Source organism: Lytechinus variegatus, chromosome 9 (genome assembly GCF_018143015.1).
Source record: "Lytechinus variegatus isolate NC3 chromosome 9, Lvar_3.0, whole genome shotgun sequence".
In the NCBI taxonomy this organism is placed as follows: Eukaryota; Metazoa; Echinodermata; class Echinoidea; order Temnopleuroida; family Toxopneustidae; genus Lytechinus; species Lytechinus variegatus.
Window position 1 is genome coordinate 26,507,696 of NC_054748.1, and position 17,930 is coordinate 26,525,625.

Here is a 17,930-nt window from a genome sequence, read left to right on the forward strand (position 1 = left end):
CACCTGAAATTTTGGGATGGACACAGTTAAAAATTGGACAAGCGCCCCCCAAAAAGGTTTTTTTATGAGTTGCTAACCAAAAATTTTTGACAAGCAAAAAAAATGGTCATCAACCTAAATTTTAGGGGGGGGACAACACACGTTTCAAGGGGGTCCACGTGAATTTAGGGGGAACGCAGGAAAAAAAATTGACAAAAAAAAAAGTTATCAAAAAATTGTTTAGGGGGGACCGTCCCCTCACCTAAAATTTAGGGGGGGGGACACGTCCCCCCCCCCCCGCTTCCGCCGCCTATGCCTTGTTTTAGATGCGAAGGGCCTGATTTTGAAAGTCTTGTATTGAGGTTAACATATTCACAGAAAAAGGTATGATGATGCGTGAATTTTTGGTTGGCAAGTGAAAAATATTTACGCATGTACAACGACATCAATCAGAGGATTTCCTGGGTATGAGGGGAATAAGAGAGATAATGAGAGAAAGAAAAGGATGGGAGAGTAAGAAGATTGATGGGGAGAGGGTAAATTGTTCAAGAAGAAAGGAGAGAGAGGGGAAGGGTGGCGGGGCAGTAAGTGAAGAAAGCGATAATTAAGGAGTGTAAGTGAGAAACTATCACCCAAAATAGTGAAAATAAAATACCTGTTGCCAGAATACTGATTTTTCGTTATACTTAATTTTAAATGACATTATTGGCAAGTATGTAATGATTTTTTTCTTTTCAATCTTGCTAGTACATGAAATTTCCAACATATACATTTCAATTTGATTGGGCATTTAAATAGAATGCGTTCAATTTATTTCAAATTTACACAATTCGTATTAATTGGAAAATAATTCATTTTCATGTTTCTAAGTTTGTATATATAAAGGCTTTTGGTTGTGAGGAATATACGTACCGAATTTTGGCGCGTTCGGGTGCACAGTAAAAACGTTGTTTAAGATTTTATACAACGCTGTTTGCTATATGAACCTTACAGTAGTTGTTTAACAGTTTAAGCAATCATGTTTGAAGATTAGATATTGAATATTAAACTTTGTTAAGATTTTAAACATCTGTTTAAACCATTACTGTAAGGTTCATATACAGTCGTCCTCAAAATTATTCATACCCTTGTTGATATTTGTGATTTTTCATGTTTGTGATGAAATGAATGCATTTTATCAAGTTTCTCTATGATTTATGTGTGACCTACTAGTGAAAGAATAACAACAATGCACAATTCAAGAAATTTCTTTTTTCAGGGGTATTTTATTCATAGATATTCAAACAATGTAATGTTCAAAATTATTCATACCCTAGGTTTTCTGAGTCCAATGTCTTTCATTAATAGTCAATAGCATAGCCTTTGTTCTTTACGACTGCTTCTAGACAATTCCTGTAAGTGTCCACAAGTTTCCTGCACGTCTCCTGCGGGATGTTGGCTCATTCTTCCTTGGCGTAGGCCTCAAGCTGGGTCAGGTTGGTCGGGTTCCTAGCCATCACTCTGACTTTCAGGTCTCGCCACAAGTTCTCGATCGGATTCAGGTCAGGACTCTGACTTGGCCATTCTAGGACATTGAAATCATGGTCCTTGAACCATTTCTTCACCAGCTTGGCGGTATGCTTTGGGTCATTGTCTTGTTGGTACTTCCAGTTGGGGCCAAGCTGGAGTTTTTCAGCAGATTCCTTCAAGTTCTCATCAAGGATCTGGATATAATGCTCCTTTTTCATGATTCCTTTGACTCTAACGAGGTTCCCTGTGCCACTGGAAGAGAATCATCCCCATAGCATTATGTGCCCACCACCATACTTGACAGTTGGCACAGTGTTCTTTGGATTGTATGCTTCCCCTTTCTTCCTCCAGACGTATTCAACATCCATATGGCCAAATAACTCTATTTTCGTCTCATCAGACCACAGGATGGTTGACCAAAAGCTTGGATTTTGCTTCAGATGACCTCTAGCAAAGGCCAGTCGAGCCTTCAGGTGTTTCTTCCTGAGCAACGGTGTCTTCCGAGGCCTGCATCCATGGAGACCTCCTTTGTGCAAGACTCGCTCGATGGTGGACCGGGACACCTTCGTCCGTGACCGGTCAAGCGTTTCAAGTAGGGCCTTGGTTGTGGTCCGGGGGTTGTTGTTGACCTCTCTGCAGATTTTCCTGGCAAGTTTAGGGGACACCTTGCACTTCCTGCCACGCCCACTTAGGCTCTTCACACTGTTGTACCTCTCGTGCTTCTTGATTACGCTCTGGACTGTTGCCACAGGGACGTCATACTGCTTTGAAATGGCCTTGTAACCTTTTCCCTCAATGTGGGCATTCACAAGACGTTGCCGTAGGTCCTCACTGAGCTCCTTCTTCTTGGCCATGATTATCAGAGACTGAGAATAACCAGAATGCTTTCCTCTATTTATACCCTTTTAGAAAGATGCTATTTTCCATCATTGTTTAATGGCTTGTTTAACAAAGAGGGTATTTAATTCATTGGAACATCTTGAAATAACTATAGAACAAAGAATAGCACATTCCCAGACAGTGAAAATAATGCGCAGTGTCATAAAAAGACATTTTTCTTGAGGTATTGGCAAGGGTATGAATAATTCTGAACAAGTGCAAAAAATAACTTTCGACCCTATCTATTATTATGCTAATGAAGACTTGCCAGCTCATATGTCAAATCATGCATAGCAACAAGCAGACAAAAGATACAAAGAAAGTTACATCATAATAGCTTTTACAAGTCAAGAATCTACCAAATAATGTTTTTCCACAAGGGGTATGAATAATTTTGAGGACAACTATAGTAAACAGCGTTGTATAAAAATTTTAAACAGCGTTTTTACTGTGTGGACGGCGGTCGATATCAGAAGGGAAGGGGGTAATAGGTGTAGAGACATATCGTGACTCACCCCCCCCCCCTTGTTTCAAATACTTGGTAACTGAAACAAACTGGGCCCGTGACACAAAAGTTAGCGAAATGTTAGACCTATCAAGATCATCGTTGTTTGCCTGTTTTGTTCAGTAGACTGACTAGGGACCAATCAGAACTGTTCTTACAAATTCAGAGATTAATAAGCCAGTTCGTAGTTCCTTTCTGCGCATGATCAAAAGATTCTACGCATGATCAGAAGAAGGTCATTTGCACTAAAGTGACATGGTGCTTTAAAATCTAATGAGATAAGCACCAACTTTGATGTCTTGATTATTCATATATTCTTTTGAATTGTCGTTTTCATTTACATCCACAAAAAACAACAATGCTTCCACGAACGACTGGTATTTCACAGTTTGTCAAGTACATTGTGCAACATGCTAAGATATATGCATTCAAAGTAGGAATGCAACAAATACCTTCATTAAGTGTTCATTGGTGTGCTATTCTAGTCACCTGGTCTATTCAGTTTCTCCATCCTGCTATGTAAGGCAAGCTTACGTAATATCTTGCTTTGAAATCTGCCTATCATGATGAAAGAAATGAAAGGTCATTTGACCAAAATTGCCCATGAAGTAACTACGAACTGGTCTATTCCTGGTATGATTTGCTGACTTTACTTCTAGCTTGAAATAAAGTAGAATGAAACCCTTAACTAATGCTCATAACTTTCTTCTTATTCATTATTTTTGTTGGACATGTGCAACACTTACATGTCGAATCATTAATATAAATGGTTAAGTTCACCCAGACGACAGTCATGCTGTTTTAAATAGATAGGGTAAAATTCACAGAGCAAAATGCTGAAAATTTGTATCAAAATCGTACAACAATTAACGAAGTTTTTTAATTTTAAAGTCTATCAATATTTTGTGAAAACAATTATATGCACATCGTCATGAATATTCATTTGGTGGGCTGATGATGTCATATCCCCACTTTCCTTTTCCATATTTTATTACATGAAATCATAATTGATTCATTTTTTCGTACATGCATGTGTAAATGATGTGTCTCCATAAGTTGCGGCAATAAATATCTAATGCACTTAATCAGTTGTCAATTCGATTGTTTTAGTTCTTGGTAGAAAAGTTTTGAATAAACCAAATTTCATATAATAAAATACAAAAGAACAAGTGGGGATATGACATCATCAGCCCATCTAATGAATATTCATGAAGACATGTCTAGAACTGTTTCATCAGAATGCAAATCTTTGAAATTCAATAACTTCGTTATTTGTCTGATTTTGATCAAATTTTCAGCATTTTGCTTTGTGAAGTTTACTCTATTTATTGAGATATAAATATATCTAGCCTGGACCATCCCTTCAATAAAAGCAGAAAACATGGTAGAAAAAAATATTGGTGAAGGAGGTTTACTAAAAATCCATCAAAGTATAAAAGAGAGGTATGAACTTTTAAGTATTTAATTAGTGACGTCATATGCGAGCATTTATGGAGGGGCTGCTCACCTGTGACGTCACAAAAAACTTCCCTTTAGTAAGGGCTATAAGAATTTTTGCATGATACTATTGTGTTCCTTTGATATTTCTCTGTTTGCTTTCTGTTTTACAAAATTCAACTGGTTTAAAGGGTTTCCTTCGTTCATTTCTTTTTAATTTCACGTCTAGATTTATCCCCTATCTACAACTCACTACTACCCCTACCCCTTATCTCACTCCTACCCCTCCTTTCTTTATTTACACAACTCAAAGCAAAACATTACCCCTTATCTCACTTCAAACCCTCCTTTCTTTACTGACATAACTCAAAGCACGACAATACCCCTTATTTTACTCCTACCCCTCCTTTCTTTACTGACACAACCCAAATCAAAACAATGTTTGTTATCATGTCTACCATAATTTTAATTTGCTATAAATAAATAACAAAGTAAACATAATATTGCAACACTATTCTGTATATATAATGCTCTTGGTTAGATAAATTCTGCGTGCACTTGTTTTCAGAGAACACCAGATTACTAATACACAATATCTACCACAATTATCTTGGTTAGATTCGTTTTAGTTGCATGTAAGAGCACCTCTGTTAATATATTCCTCAAGAAAGTAAAATATTATGAACAATAAATAACCAGGGGCCGCAGAAGTGGGGGGGGGGGGGCTTCAGCCCCCACTTTTTTTTTCAAAAGCCTGTACAAAAAGGACCATTATGATTGTGATTTTTTGCATGGTCTGCCCCCCCCCCCTTGAAAACCGTTCCGCGGCCCCTGATAACAGCTGGAATTGCACTTTTTCCAGAGGACAATGCCTGTTCAATATTACCACACTGGCAATACCTTGAGCTGCCGCTTCTTTGGCAATTCTTAGTATATTCAAGGAATTAATCCTGCAAGTTATCCTTTCATCTTGCCCACAAGTGAAATATGATTTTTCCCTTTGAATACACTGGGTGATTTCAAATTCAGTGTTGACCTTTTGGTCTTGGTGTAAGGTCAAATTTTGCAGGAGCATTTCACCAAACATGGAAAGTAAAAGGTTCTGAAAGTCACTCTCTTTAATAGCGATCTGTATCATTTGAAATCAGTATCATTTGTGTAAACTCAAAATAGGTTTTTAAGATAGGAAACACAATCCCAATGGTACTTCTAACACCAACACCGGACTTGACCTCACACACTGTATGATACAAATATCACAAGTCATAGAAAAGACCAAGTAAATTACTTTTTCACTTGGAATCAAATGTATGTTTTCTATCGTCATTTCCAAAGTCACTCTCTCTTAATTTCTGATCATAAAAATAATGGATCACCTTCATAACAATATGTGGTGCATGCATTAACAGAAAGCGTTATGCAACAGTATACAAATAATACATGTAAGCACGTGCATGCAAGGCAAAATAATGAACAATGTGCAAGAGGAGCCAATTGATATACCGCACCAAGGTCTGCAGGACCGAGTGTGGTATATCCACTTGACGAGTCGAGCACCGAGTCCTCTATGCACAAGAATGCGTGCATTGTTTGTTTTATACAACCTCCTCCTTCCCCATGTTACTGAGTTGCCCCGAATGCTATATTTGATCTAAATTCTAGACATTTCTAGATAATTCCAGACCTCGCACTATCCCGCACTCTGACGTCAGAGTGCAGAGTAGCACTTTTGGTCCCTTTTGGTACGAGGTTAGAGTGCAGGATAGTGCATTTTGGGTGTAATAGTGCAATTCGCTAAATATCTTGTGATCCGATTTGGACCAATCAGATTACAGAACATGCTTGTGAGTTGTATATCACATGTCCAGTACTGCCTATGTCTTAAAATAATCTAGCTCATTGGATCTGATTAGTGCCTTCACGATCACACAAGGGTTGTCCTGTGGAAAATTCTTGTTGTGAAGCATGGCTGAGAGATTGCAAGATCGGGTGGGTGACTGTTTCATAAAGCTGTTCGTAAGTTAAGAGCGCCTTTAAGAAAGAACGACTGGTGATCCTTCCATGTGGTAAATGAAACATTCATTGGTGATGGTTATGTGCATAAGATAGGTTCACCAGTTGTTCTTAAAGTCGCTCTCAACTTACGAACAGCTTTATGAAACGGCCCCCTGTCCCACTTCGTAGGAAATGATGTCAGAATCCTGGAAACAGAAAATACTACAAGTTCTGACATTACACCGTATCTATTTTTTCCATGGTGAAATCATTTACCGGTAAGTCACATTTTTTCATGGTGTAATCATTTAAGTCACATTAAAAGTTGTTGAATCATCCTCGTTAAATCATTTTAAGATCTAAAATTAGGATTCTAGATATTTTTTCACAGCCTGGTATATTTGTTAGTAATAATATTTTGCTTTATGATAATGTACATGTATTCCATCATAGAAAGATGCCTCCAACTATAAAGTGCTGTACAGATTACCATGGTGATATGGCTCGCATGCATATGATACAATCAGGGGCGGCTCCAGGATTTTCCAAAGGGGGAAGGGGCACATTTTTCCCAGAAAAAATTTTAACAAGAAAAAAAAAAAAGGGTCGTCACTTTTTCAAAAGGGGGGGGGGCACACTTCTGTTCCAACGGCATTTTCACATTACAAATTTTCATTTTGCTTGGACTCAAAAGGGGGAGCACGGGCTGGCTGTGCCCCCCCCCCCCCCCGATCCGCCAGTGGGTACATGTACATGTACAATCTCTACTCCCTGGGAAGCGACAGGGAGAATAAAAACACTGAGCTGCCAAGTCACTCAAATACCAAGCCTACAATGTTTGCATTCCTCATAGCAAGCAATAGTGCATTTTCTAGAGTTCAAAAATATTTTTTTGTTTGGCTTTCTATACAACATCGCAATTCCTGTTCCTAAACATACAGCTGTCTGCTTATATAAAATAATACTTCCTACAAATAGCTGTGTGCACCTGAATCGGTAGCCTAGCTTAGCCGAGTAATAATAATAGCAGGGCCCGCTGGGAGAACAGTTTTCGGAACTGAAGTGGCTACCCTGGGTAACAATATCAATATCATTAGTATTGAATAGTCTTATTGTACAAAAATTGGAAGTACTTTGAACTTGGAATGACTTTCATTTTCTTTTATAATGGTACACTGTAGCTTCATCTATGACATGGGTCAGATATCAGGGCCCATCAAACAAAGTGTTGCAATTGATAAATAAAAGCCATCAAAGCCAACATAAAAAATGCAGAAATCTGTAAAGGGTTTTTTTTTAAACAGTATACGCATGCATGAATCAGTGTCTTGACAATTCTCATCAGTTCCCAAAGGGATATTGTGTACATTACCTATTTTTTCTTTCACTTTAAATCCAGTTTATCATCCATCTTATAGAATATATTTTTATTCTACTAATGTGCAGCTATGATAATGAAACAGCACTTAATGTCCATTATTTTTAATAAATCCCTGTATGACATCACAAAAGATGAAATGCAAAATTCATTCTGTGGAAAACCAGTTTGAATTAGATTCTTATCTGATTTGTCTAGATTTACACGAGAATTATTCGGATTTCATTAATTAATTAGCATTTAAAATCAATAATCCATATCGCCAAGGATATTACAGTTGTCCCAATATTTTCATCACCAGTGTTTAGTGATAAATAATTTCTTATTGATTCCCTCTCTGAGGTCTATTACTTTTAGAGTTACATAATCATGAGTCTAGGAGCAACCTCTCAGTATAATGTTTAGGCAGAAGATGCCTTCTACGTCTAAGAGTAACACGCAAACCATAGTCTGATACCGGCGTGTCTGCAGCAAGAACTCTTCCCTTCGTTTGTCCATCAATTCCAGTCTTATCAAGGTTGGCAAGAAGTTGTTGGTCCTCAAAATCTAAACCAGTGTCCCCGTATTGATCTGGATGTGCAGCGAACTGTTTGAGTTTCTTCCTCGCAGACTCGCCTCTTGCTTGGATCTTCTGCCTATGAAAATATGGACTCTGACCGTAATCTTTGTGTTCATGGGGGAAACGGTCATCAATGTCATCAAGGTTGTTGAAATTTTTGGGTGAAATGGAAAGGTCACGTGGATGCATCCTGGTGTGATGCAGCCCAGAGGTGTTGCTTGTCAAAGGTTTCTCTCTTAGCACCGTCAGCCCTGGTTGGTGAAAGTCACCTTCACCGCCATCACCATCCATGAAAGGATGGTGGTTGCCATCATGTGAACCTCCCACAGATGATATCCTTGACCGTGTGACAGATCTCCTACCAGTATCCACTCGACCCTGCTTATGCATCCTGTGCGAGACATCATGCAAAGTTCTAGAGTAGTCGATAAATCCTGCACCAATCCCCTCACCACTTCCAAGCCTCTGTAACACACCCTTTGTAGATGATCTCCTTCTCCTATCTTCTTTCTTAAACACTGCACTATCCTCTGACCAAACATCCTCGTCTCCATCATCGATTCTCACATCCTCCAGGTCAGCCTCAAGGTCATCTAAAACACTCATCCCTGACTCCTGCCCATCCCTTCCCTTCCGGGATGAGTCACCAAGAAACTTGAGAGGCTTGATTCCCTTGTTAAACCTTCTCGCATCAGGGTTGGGCGTGGTCAATGTAGACTTCCGGACTGGCCTCTGTTTCTTGGTGGTCGGTTGGCTTGCCATCGCAGACTTCCCTGTGACGTTTCCATCCTGTTTCTTCCTCCTCCTTCGTCTTGGGGGCTCTTCCATCTCCAGCATAGCAGGATGGAACTGAGGGGATACCTGAAATTTAAAAAAAAATCAAAATGAAATTTGAATGATGATAATCACAAGAAAGCTTGGTTGGTACATTGAAAATGGGTGGAATTCTGATAAATCTAGGTTTAAACCAACATAAAGCAAGAAGTTACCCTTGTATTGAATGTTAGCTTTCATCCTTCTTCAATATTCATGACGAAAATAAACAAATCAATGAAGTTTACAATATCTCCCTAATTCCTATACTTCTACGACGATACTCAGCAGGATCCATAAGTCAGGATGTAGTGCTAAGGAAATATCTTGGGTGCTCATCTGCAGTTAATTTTCAATTAAATTGTTATTTATGATTATGGTGATTTGTTCTTGATAAATGAGGTGGCAATTGCAGTCTAGTACATTTAGTTTTAAATACTACAAGACAGCTATGAGGATATCAATGCCTATTAAATGATATTTGTATGTTTTATCGGAATTGAATTGAGTATGTTTTGAAGAATGAAAAATAACATAGGATTGGAGCACTGTGGCCCAGTGGATTAGTCTCCAGACTTTGAAACAGAGGGTCATTGGTTCAAATCCCAGCCATTGTCTAGTTTCCTTTAGCAAGAAATTCATCCACATTGTGCTGCACTCAACCCAGGTGAGGGATTGCTGCCTGAAGCCAACTGAAATGGCACTTCACCTCACTAAAAGGGGAAGGTCTTCTGGACTTCTGCTGTAGCTTTCATCCACCCCCAACTCCTTGGTTGCTATCAAGCACCCCTCCCCTCCCCACCTCTTCAATACTAGTATTGGAATTGTAGAAAAATAAAAAAACGCTGGTCAACATCCATGCACCTTACTTCAAATTTCATGTCATTCCCTACAGCTGAGCAGGATGCCAGTTTTACATTTACTCACTGGGCCTGAAGAAGCCAGGACATGTTAAAGCCCCATACATGCTGCACAATATAAAGCATGAAAAGCCTAAAATGGAAGTTGTCACAGGCAAACAAATCATATCTTTAGTTTGGGGGGGGGGGCTACTTTTGCCAGCGTATATCCCGCAACATTGGATGAGCTTTAAAATTGCAATGAATTATGATTTTCCTTTTTTTAGTTTCCAGGGCACTTTTGAGCATTTATGGGGTGAAATCGCTCCCCACCCCCCGTGTAACCTCCCCCCCCCGGGTTGTCAACCTGAAACCAGGCAACAACCCAAAGACTGGTATCTCTGAGCTTAGAGCTATCAATGTCCATCACTGATAGGAAGAAGAACAAGAACAAGAGAAAAGCTTACCCATGTTGTTTCAAGGCCATCTTCCAGATAGAGGACCTGTGCGGTGATAGGATTATCAGCTGCATTGGTGGGACTACAGAGACGTTTGGGTAACCGTTCTGGTGGGCTTTCTGTGAACATCAACGAGGGTTTCACCAGATTGAAGCATCCTGGTTTCTTTGAAGAATGTCTACGTGGCATTGTGATGTCATTACTTTTAGATTGTCCTGCAAAGAGATTTGAATACCCTAAACAGCAATTAATTAATCCAAGTCAAGTGTATGATATTAGACTACAACTTTTTAACATTTGACAAAAACTATGGCAAAACATGCAACAATTTGAAAACAATTTGAGGACATTTCCATCGAAACGTATTATAGGACGGCCGAGGAGGGGAAATGCTATCTAGCTCGTGTCTGCTACATCTACAAGAATGCGCGCAGCGTTTACGCTCTGCTTAACTTGAATATCAGCTTGGATATGAAAATTTAATTCCAGTTTTCAAAAAGGTGTTTAGGCCGAGGGGAGGGGGAGGGGGGGAGAGAGAGAGATCATTTTAAGCGGGAGAAAATACATCGGGAGAGTTGGAGTCTCTGTGGACGTGTGAAAGACTTGATGATGAACTGAATAAGCCATGGCGTGGGCATGGACGCTTCTGCAGGGACTCAGTTTTACAGCAAGTGAGAGCGATTGCTCACTACTGCTCACCTTAATCCATTTCAGGTAGAACCATTTATCCCTTGCCTCAGTGAATTTTATTTTTTTTTGTGACATGAAATGATAAATGCAGAAAAACTAGAGATCAGGCAACATCATCTAGACTATGATGGGGGGGACCTAAAACTACGCACTTTGTTTATAAACGATAACGTTGCTCGACCAAAAAAGTGGTAGGTATGTGCCACGGGCGAGAAAAAAAATGGGGGCTTTGGAGCGGGCTTAGTTCCGAGGATCCTCCTTTTTACAATAAGTTATTGCAAAAAGGAGGGTCCTGGAAACGGGGTTCGTAACTATGAAAACAGGGGTCCTTGGATCAGGTCACCTGCGTGTGAGTGTGTGTATGCATCCCTTTGAAACGGGCACACGTGCATGCAGTTAGCCCAGCGCGCTCAGAGGCGATGGGAGGACAATCGACAGCGCTCTGCGACCGCTATACACCAAAATTACAGCTCATTGTAGCGGATCAATGCAGCCAGAACAGCGAGAAAAACATGCGAAGCTTTGGATTGGATTTCTTTCTTCTTTTTTTTCTCGATAAGAAAATGCTATGCTTTGGAGCGGCTTTCTTTGTTCTTTTTGCTACAGGCCTATGTTACTTTGGAACGGAAATTGACATGGCCATGGAGCTAGGAGAGTAGTAAGCATACGTTTAAATGATTTAACTCTCTAGCAGCCTCCTGGCTATGTCCGGACATATTTTGTATCCGGACAATCAAGTTTACCATACCTTTAATTCGAAAGTCCTTTGGAAAAACTTACAACTAAAAAAAAGCGAAGGGGGTTTCATCAATTTTTAGTACATAAAAAAAATCTGGTTAGGAAATAATAGAGAACAAAAGATTAAAAGATGATTACAACTATTGAATTCATATTTTTAGTGCAATCCTAAGACAAAAAAAGAAGGCTTCAAAAATAAAGTGTCTGGACAATGGACACACGACCCCCCCTCCAAGCCAGGAGGCTTCTAGAGAGTAAAAATTATTTACTAACGTAAGGTTACTCTCAACGAAGCCAGGTATCCCTATCCATTCAAGGTGCGTGTAGGCCGCCAAAACCTGAAACTTTCGCCCCTGAGATTTCTACTTTCCTTCTAAAAGATCTAGCCCTAAATCATGTACATGGAATGCAACTTCATTTCCGACATTTCTGCGCCATCCTTGAACCTTGAAGAGTAATGATCCTTTCAGCAGCTTCAAAGCTATCCCGGGATGAAAACATTCTGTGCATCAGTGCGAGGTGCCATGGTGAAGTAATTTGAAATTTCACTTATATACATTAAAAGTGAATGTGCACCATGCAAGTAAAAACTGCCTCTTGGTTTACAGCATAAGAGACCCAACAGGAGGCTGCATCACACGGATGAATGGCAGCGCAGCCTCTCGAAATACAGCTGGGTTTGTTCCCATTACAACAGGTCCTGGTAGGTGATTCCAAATTTTGATAGTATGTGGGAAGAAAGAGAACTCGTATGCATCGGTGGTTGCTTTTGGTATAGCATATCATGTCATCCAATATATGTGGCAGGACCAATGGTAGTAGGAAAAGGTACAGCAACTAGATGATGAATTTTATGGAAGAGGGTACACTGAGCAAGAAGACGGCGTGTATAGAGACTATCCCATCCGAGTGCAGACACAAGGGCTGAGGAAGATGTTGAGGTCCTGTAGTCACCGTGTACAAAGCGAGCAGCTGATCTTTGCACTTTTTCAATTGTGCTTACAATTGTAGTTGAATGCGGGTTCCATGCCTCTGATGCATATTCCAATTGTGGACGAACCAATGCAGTGTAGGCTCTGGCTTTCATCTTTTTGGTACATGGTGACAGTGATAGGGTCCTTCGGATAAGTCCTAAAGTACGACTTGCTTTGTGTCTGATGTTCTGGCAATGCTTATTCCAACGTAAATCAGCAGTGATCGTCGCACCTAGGTATTTGTATTCACTTGCTCTTGGTATAAGATCATTGAAGAGAGAGTAATCATAAAAGCCAGGCACACGTTTTCGAGTTATTGATAGAACTGCACACTTCTTCACATTGAAATTCATCAACCAGGTTGAAGACCAGTTGGACAGTTGCTGGAGATCCTGTTGAAGAATGTGATGGTCCGTACTTTTGGAAATCTCTCTATAAATTACACAGTCATCAGCAAATAGCCTCATACTTGACCTTATCTGATCTTGGATGTCATTTATGAATAATAGAAAGAGAGTCGGGCCGATCACAGAGCCTTGCGGCACTCCAGAAGTGACACTTTTCCATTGTGACTTGGTTCCATCAACTACCACAGCTTGTCGTCTGTTGGTAAGGAATGACATGATCCAGTTGAGTGTATCACCTGTGATGCCATAATACAGAAGCTTTGAGTGTAACCGTTGGTGAGGTACTCTGTCAAAAGCCTTCTGGAAATCAAAAAAGACAGCATCAACTTGTCCTTGCTTCTGGATGACAGAGGTCCAGTCATCAATTGCTGACATTAGTTGGGTGACCGTGGAGAGTCCTTGTCGGAATCCGTGCTGTGCATCTGTCAGGATATTATTAGATGCAAGGTGTTTTGAGACATGACTAAGGACAACGTGCTCCATGACTTTACAGCATATACATGTGAGTGAAATAGGGCGATACTGTGAAGGTTCACTCTTGTCACCTGACTTGTGTACTGGGGCAACAAGCGCTTGTCTCCAGTGTGATGGGGTAACACCAAAGTTGTAGCTCTGTTGGTAAAGGAAAGAGAGGGCAGGAGATATTTCTTGGGATACAAGTTTCAGGAGTCTTGGTGGGATTTCATCTGGACCACATGCTTTGGATGGATTCAGCTGTCTCAACTGCTTTTCCACACCAGTCCTATGGAAATGGAGGTGCCCTATTGGTGGGTATTGAGAGTTATCTTTAGATGGCAATGTTCGACTATTTTCTAGAGTGAACGTTGACTGAAAGTGGTCATTAAGGGCCTCTGCCTTTTCTTTGGCTGTAGCACACATCTTGGTAGTTGTACGTAGAGATGGTATTCCAAGGAATTCAGAACAGTAGCTTTTGATGTATGACCAAAAGGTTTTGGGGTTTTCAACAAGACTGGTTCCAATGATGTTGTTCACGTAGTCAGAATTAGCCTGGGGCGTTTTGGGGACTGAAAGTCATATACTGTACGTATGGTCACTCCCCACAAACGCCTGGATTTGCTTTACATGCCTTTCCGTAGCGGACAGGATTACCTGTGTTGAACCTAGACCTAAATCACCAATTTTAGTTTTAGTTTTTCGCCCAAAGTTATGCACATGGGCAAGTTTTATGTTTACTCCCATTTTAAGCATTCTTAAGTACTTTTCATTCACTAATAATGATAAAAATTGAAAGAGGTTAAGAGCAAGAGCATTCACTTACCCCATCCGTTTACTCCTCCATTTTGATTTCTTTTGTTATTGGTACGTAGATACACACGCGGTAACACGCGTGCAGAGCTGCAACTTAGAGAGGAGTAAAAAGACAGGGTAAGTGAACGCTCTTGCTCTTAACTTCTTTCAATTTTTATCATTATTAGCAAATGAAAAGTACTAAAGAATGCTTAAAATGGGAGTAAATAAAAACTTGCCCATGTACATAACTTTGGGCAAAAAACTAAAACTAAAATTGGTGATTTAGGTCAAGGTTCAATACGGGTAATCCTGTCCGCTACGGAAAGGCATGTAAAGCAAATCCAGGCATTTGCGGGGAGTGACCATATGTACAGTATATGACATTCAGTCCCCAAAATGCCCCAGGCTAGTCAGAATGAGCCCTGTGAACAAGCCTTAGCCACATGATTCCTGAATCTTCTGTAGGTTTCCCAAGCAGCAGTACTAGGCTGTCGTCGTGCTCTTTTAAAAAGCCTGACTCTTTTCCTCATTTTCCATTTAATATCAGTGGTAATCCATGGTAGATGTCGCTTTCCTTTGCTCATCTTTGAGGGAATAATCTCTGACAAACATCTATTTAGGAAGTTATAGATCTTCCTCCAGTTTGTTTCCACATCTCTCTTTTCAAGATCAGAAGATAGGAAGCTTGTTGAAAAGTCAACAGTGGCTTGTTTGAGCAGCTGTTGTATGTCAGCTTTATCGAAGAGATGAATCCTTCTTGGAGGTTTCGGTTGATACTTTGGGGTGGACAAAATGTTGAATGTCAAGATGTAATGATCAGAGATTCCAGGATGCACTTCAACATTTTCCACCAAAGCAGGATTAGATGTTACCCGACGCACGCGTCTGTAACGTTGGCGAAGAACAAAAGGAAACAAGATGGCGGCGTAAACATCGGGCAAGTCTCTTCCATCTTGTGATGATATTTTTCTCATTTTTTTGATGAATTCTTCTTTAAAACTAAAATCCATGGCACAGAAATGTCGGAAAATGAAGTTGCATCCCATGTACATGATTTAGGGCTAGATCTTTAAGAAGGAAAGTAGAAATCTCGGGGGCGAAAGTTTCAGGTTTTGGCGGCCTACACGCACATGAATTGATCTACCTGGCTTCGTTGAGAGTAGACAGCTGGCAGCCGTCTGTTTTGAGGAGTTTTTAAACATTTTTTTCTCCTCGTACACAGACGGCTCGCTATCGTGCAGCCACCATTAGGGGACTTGCAATGCAAAATCCCCCCGTCGGGGCTCTTCAATTTTTTTCTTTAATGAATAAAATTTTTGAAAATTAACGCGACCAAAATGCAAATTTATATTCCCTCTTGGCATCAATTGCCCAAAAACGGAGAAAAATTAAGTTGAAAGGAACAAAAACAGTGACTTACCTCGGCTGTCGTGCAAATTCACTGGCAATCCTGTATTTTAGGGGTCTAAATTATTTTAGGTTGCTAACTTCAGTTCAGGCAACAGCTCCACGACCGCGACCACTGTTAGTTCAGTAGTGGCTAGTGCGTACGTACGTGCCGCGCTGGGTATGGCAGGCCGTTTATCATTTCTTCATTCTATAACCCCCCCCCGCCATGACAAGTAACGCTGATTTCTGTAGGTTTGATCATGTTGATATAAATTACCATTATACTCTTCATCCTTCACCCATAAGTGCTCAGATATACCCCCTATTATGTAGGGACAGTGATTTTCCGTTTCTAAAAATTGCCTTTTCCGTTTCAGAAAATCTCAAATTCCATTTCAGCATGTCTGAAAACGGAAATTCCGTTTCCCCATAGACTTTGTGTACAAGAAAAATTGACAATTCCGTTTACATAGAAAACCAATACGCAACGAGTAGCGATGTCATATGCTAGCACTGCTCAAAATGTGCATCTACCAATGTACTAACATCGCTTTAAAATCCATATTAATCGAAGAGATTCGAGCTCATAAAATATTAAGGGAAACATAACATGAATATATCTCACCTTTCATATTATTAGCATTATTTTATTGTTAAATGGGATTTTATCGCTGATTTGGGGACTTTTCGGACATTGTTTTGAGCAGTCGACGACTTCCGAATATCTGCCATTTTGGATTTGATGAATCACAGTGATCATTACATTATGACTGAACGTAGAGGGCAGCAACACACAGCCGGATTCTGCCTTCTATGCGGACATAAGTGTAAACTAATTTGGATACGATCGAGTGATGGAGAGTCTCGAGTGTAGTTACGATGATTGTTGTTGCAAAGTGAGATCGTGTTTTTCAGTTGATATTCGTATTTTGTTGAGGATTTGGGATTAATTTCTGTTGCTTTTTTGTGCATTTTGAGAAAAAACATGTTTTCCGTGATTTTCCGTTTGAAAAGCCACTTTCCGTTTCAAACAGCCGATTCCGTGAATTCCGTCCGTTTTCCGTGATCGCGGAAAATCACTGTCCCTAATTATGCCCCAAATAATAAAACACCCTAAAACCAAGGTGTGCTGCATGGCATTATATATCTTCATTGCATACCCCCCCCCTCCTGGCCATGACTAGTCCCGGGTCATGACTAGTCCCAGGTCACGTGACACCCCGACGGCTTTAGGCATTAGGTATACCGTTATTCTATACTAACTGAAGTTAGCAACCTAAAATAATTTAGACCCCTAAAATACAAGATTGCCCTTTCACTTCCCCGTTTTATCCGATCTTAAGTATATAAACATATGGCCATTGAGTCCCCTGTACAGATCGCGCTGGAACTTCGGTCTCTGACTCTGTATTTGGTGAGTGAAGACTGAAGCCAACGGAGTTCAGCTGAACAACCAACAAAACAGAGACCGAAGGCGAAGCTTTAAGTTTAGTTTTGGTCTACGTTGAGAGTAACCTTAGTTTACGTTAGTAAATGATTTTACTCTCTAGAAGCCTCCTGGCTACCCCCTCCTACGTCTTTGAATGATCCGATCTCCGAACAGCGGTGGAACTGTAACGAGACTACAACTCCGAGAGACAGGGAGATTCCAATCACAGGCACAGCATAATTTTCAATGCATGGGACTTAAATTTAGGCTTGCCGACAAAAATCTTTCTAAATTGAAGTTGAACTTGGCTTGTTTGGCCGTGGAATCAGGCCTAAGGAGGAACGTAACCTAGGATCCACATGTTAAGTGATGTAAAGACCATATTTACCTCGGTTTTAACGATAGTGGTGTCACAAGGTACGGGTTCCTGGCATCTTCAAATTTGAAAGTCCTTCCTTTTCTTGTTTTTAATTTTATATTTTGAACAAAACCGCTTTTCATTCATTCCGCTTTGAGCTCGAGAGATCGAGAGGGCGTACTTTCATTTCTTTTTTTACGATCATCCACATCTCCCTTATCGATTGATAGATTTTGGCCAAACCTTTAATTGTCTTGTGTCATCATCATCATCACCCTCCCACCCCACTAGCGTGTGGGCAATGGGGGGCAGGGGGTAGACTGCCCCCTCCCCTGACTAGTCA

The 17,930-nt window shown here is 40.3% G+C and overlaps 1 protein-coding gene across 1 annotated transcript; it reads right to left on the reverse strand.

Moving 5' to 3' along the window:
• Positions 1 to 7,398: 7,398 nt before the first annotated feature.
• On the reverse strand, positions 7,399 to 17,738 carry LOC121421577. The gene is made up of 3 exons (XM_041616327.1): positions 17,618 to 17,738; positions 10,361 to 10,566; positions 7,399 to 9,102 (listed from the first exon to the last, which is right to left on the reverse strand). The coding sequence occupies exons 2-3, from the start codon at positions 10,538 to 10,540 to the stop codon at positions 8,050 to 8,052; spliced, it is 1,233 nt and encodes a 410-aa protein (XP_041472261.1). The 5' UTR covers positions 10,541 to 10,566; positions 17,618 to 17,738; the 3' UTR covers positions 7,399 to 8,049.
• Between the last annotated feature and the right edge of the window lie 192 nt (positions 17,739 to 17,930).

What these genes read in the sequence shown, in the direction of transcription:
- LOC121421577 (XM_041616327.1), bottom strand. Translation starts at nt 10,540, where the DNA reads ATGCCACGTAGACATTCTTCAAAGAAACCAGGATGCTTCAATCTGGTG. An exon ending in ATGGCCTTGAAACAACATGG is followed by an intron (nt 9,103 to 10,360) that starts GTAAGCTTTTCT and finishes TTTAAATTTCAG; the next exon opens with GTATCCCCTCAGTTCCATCC.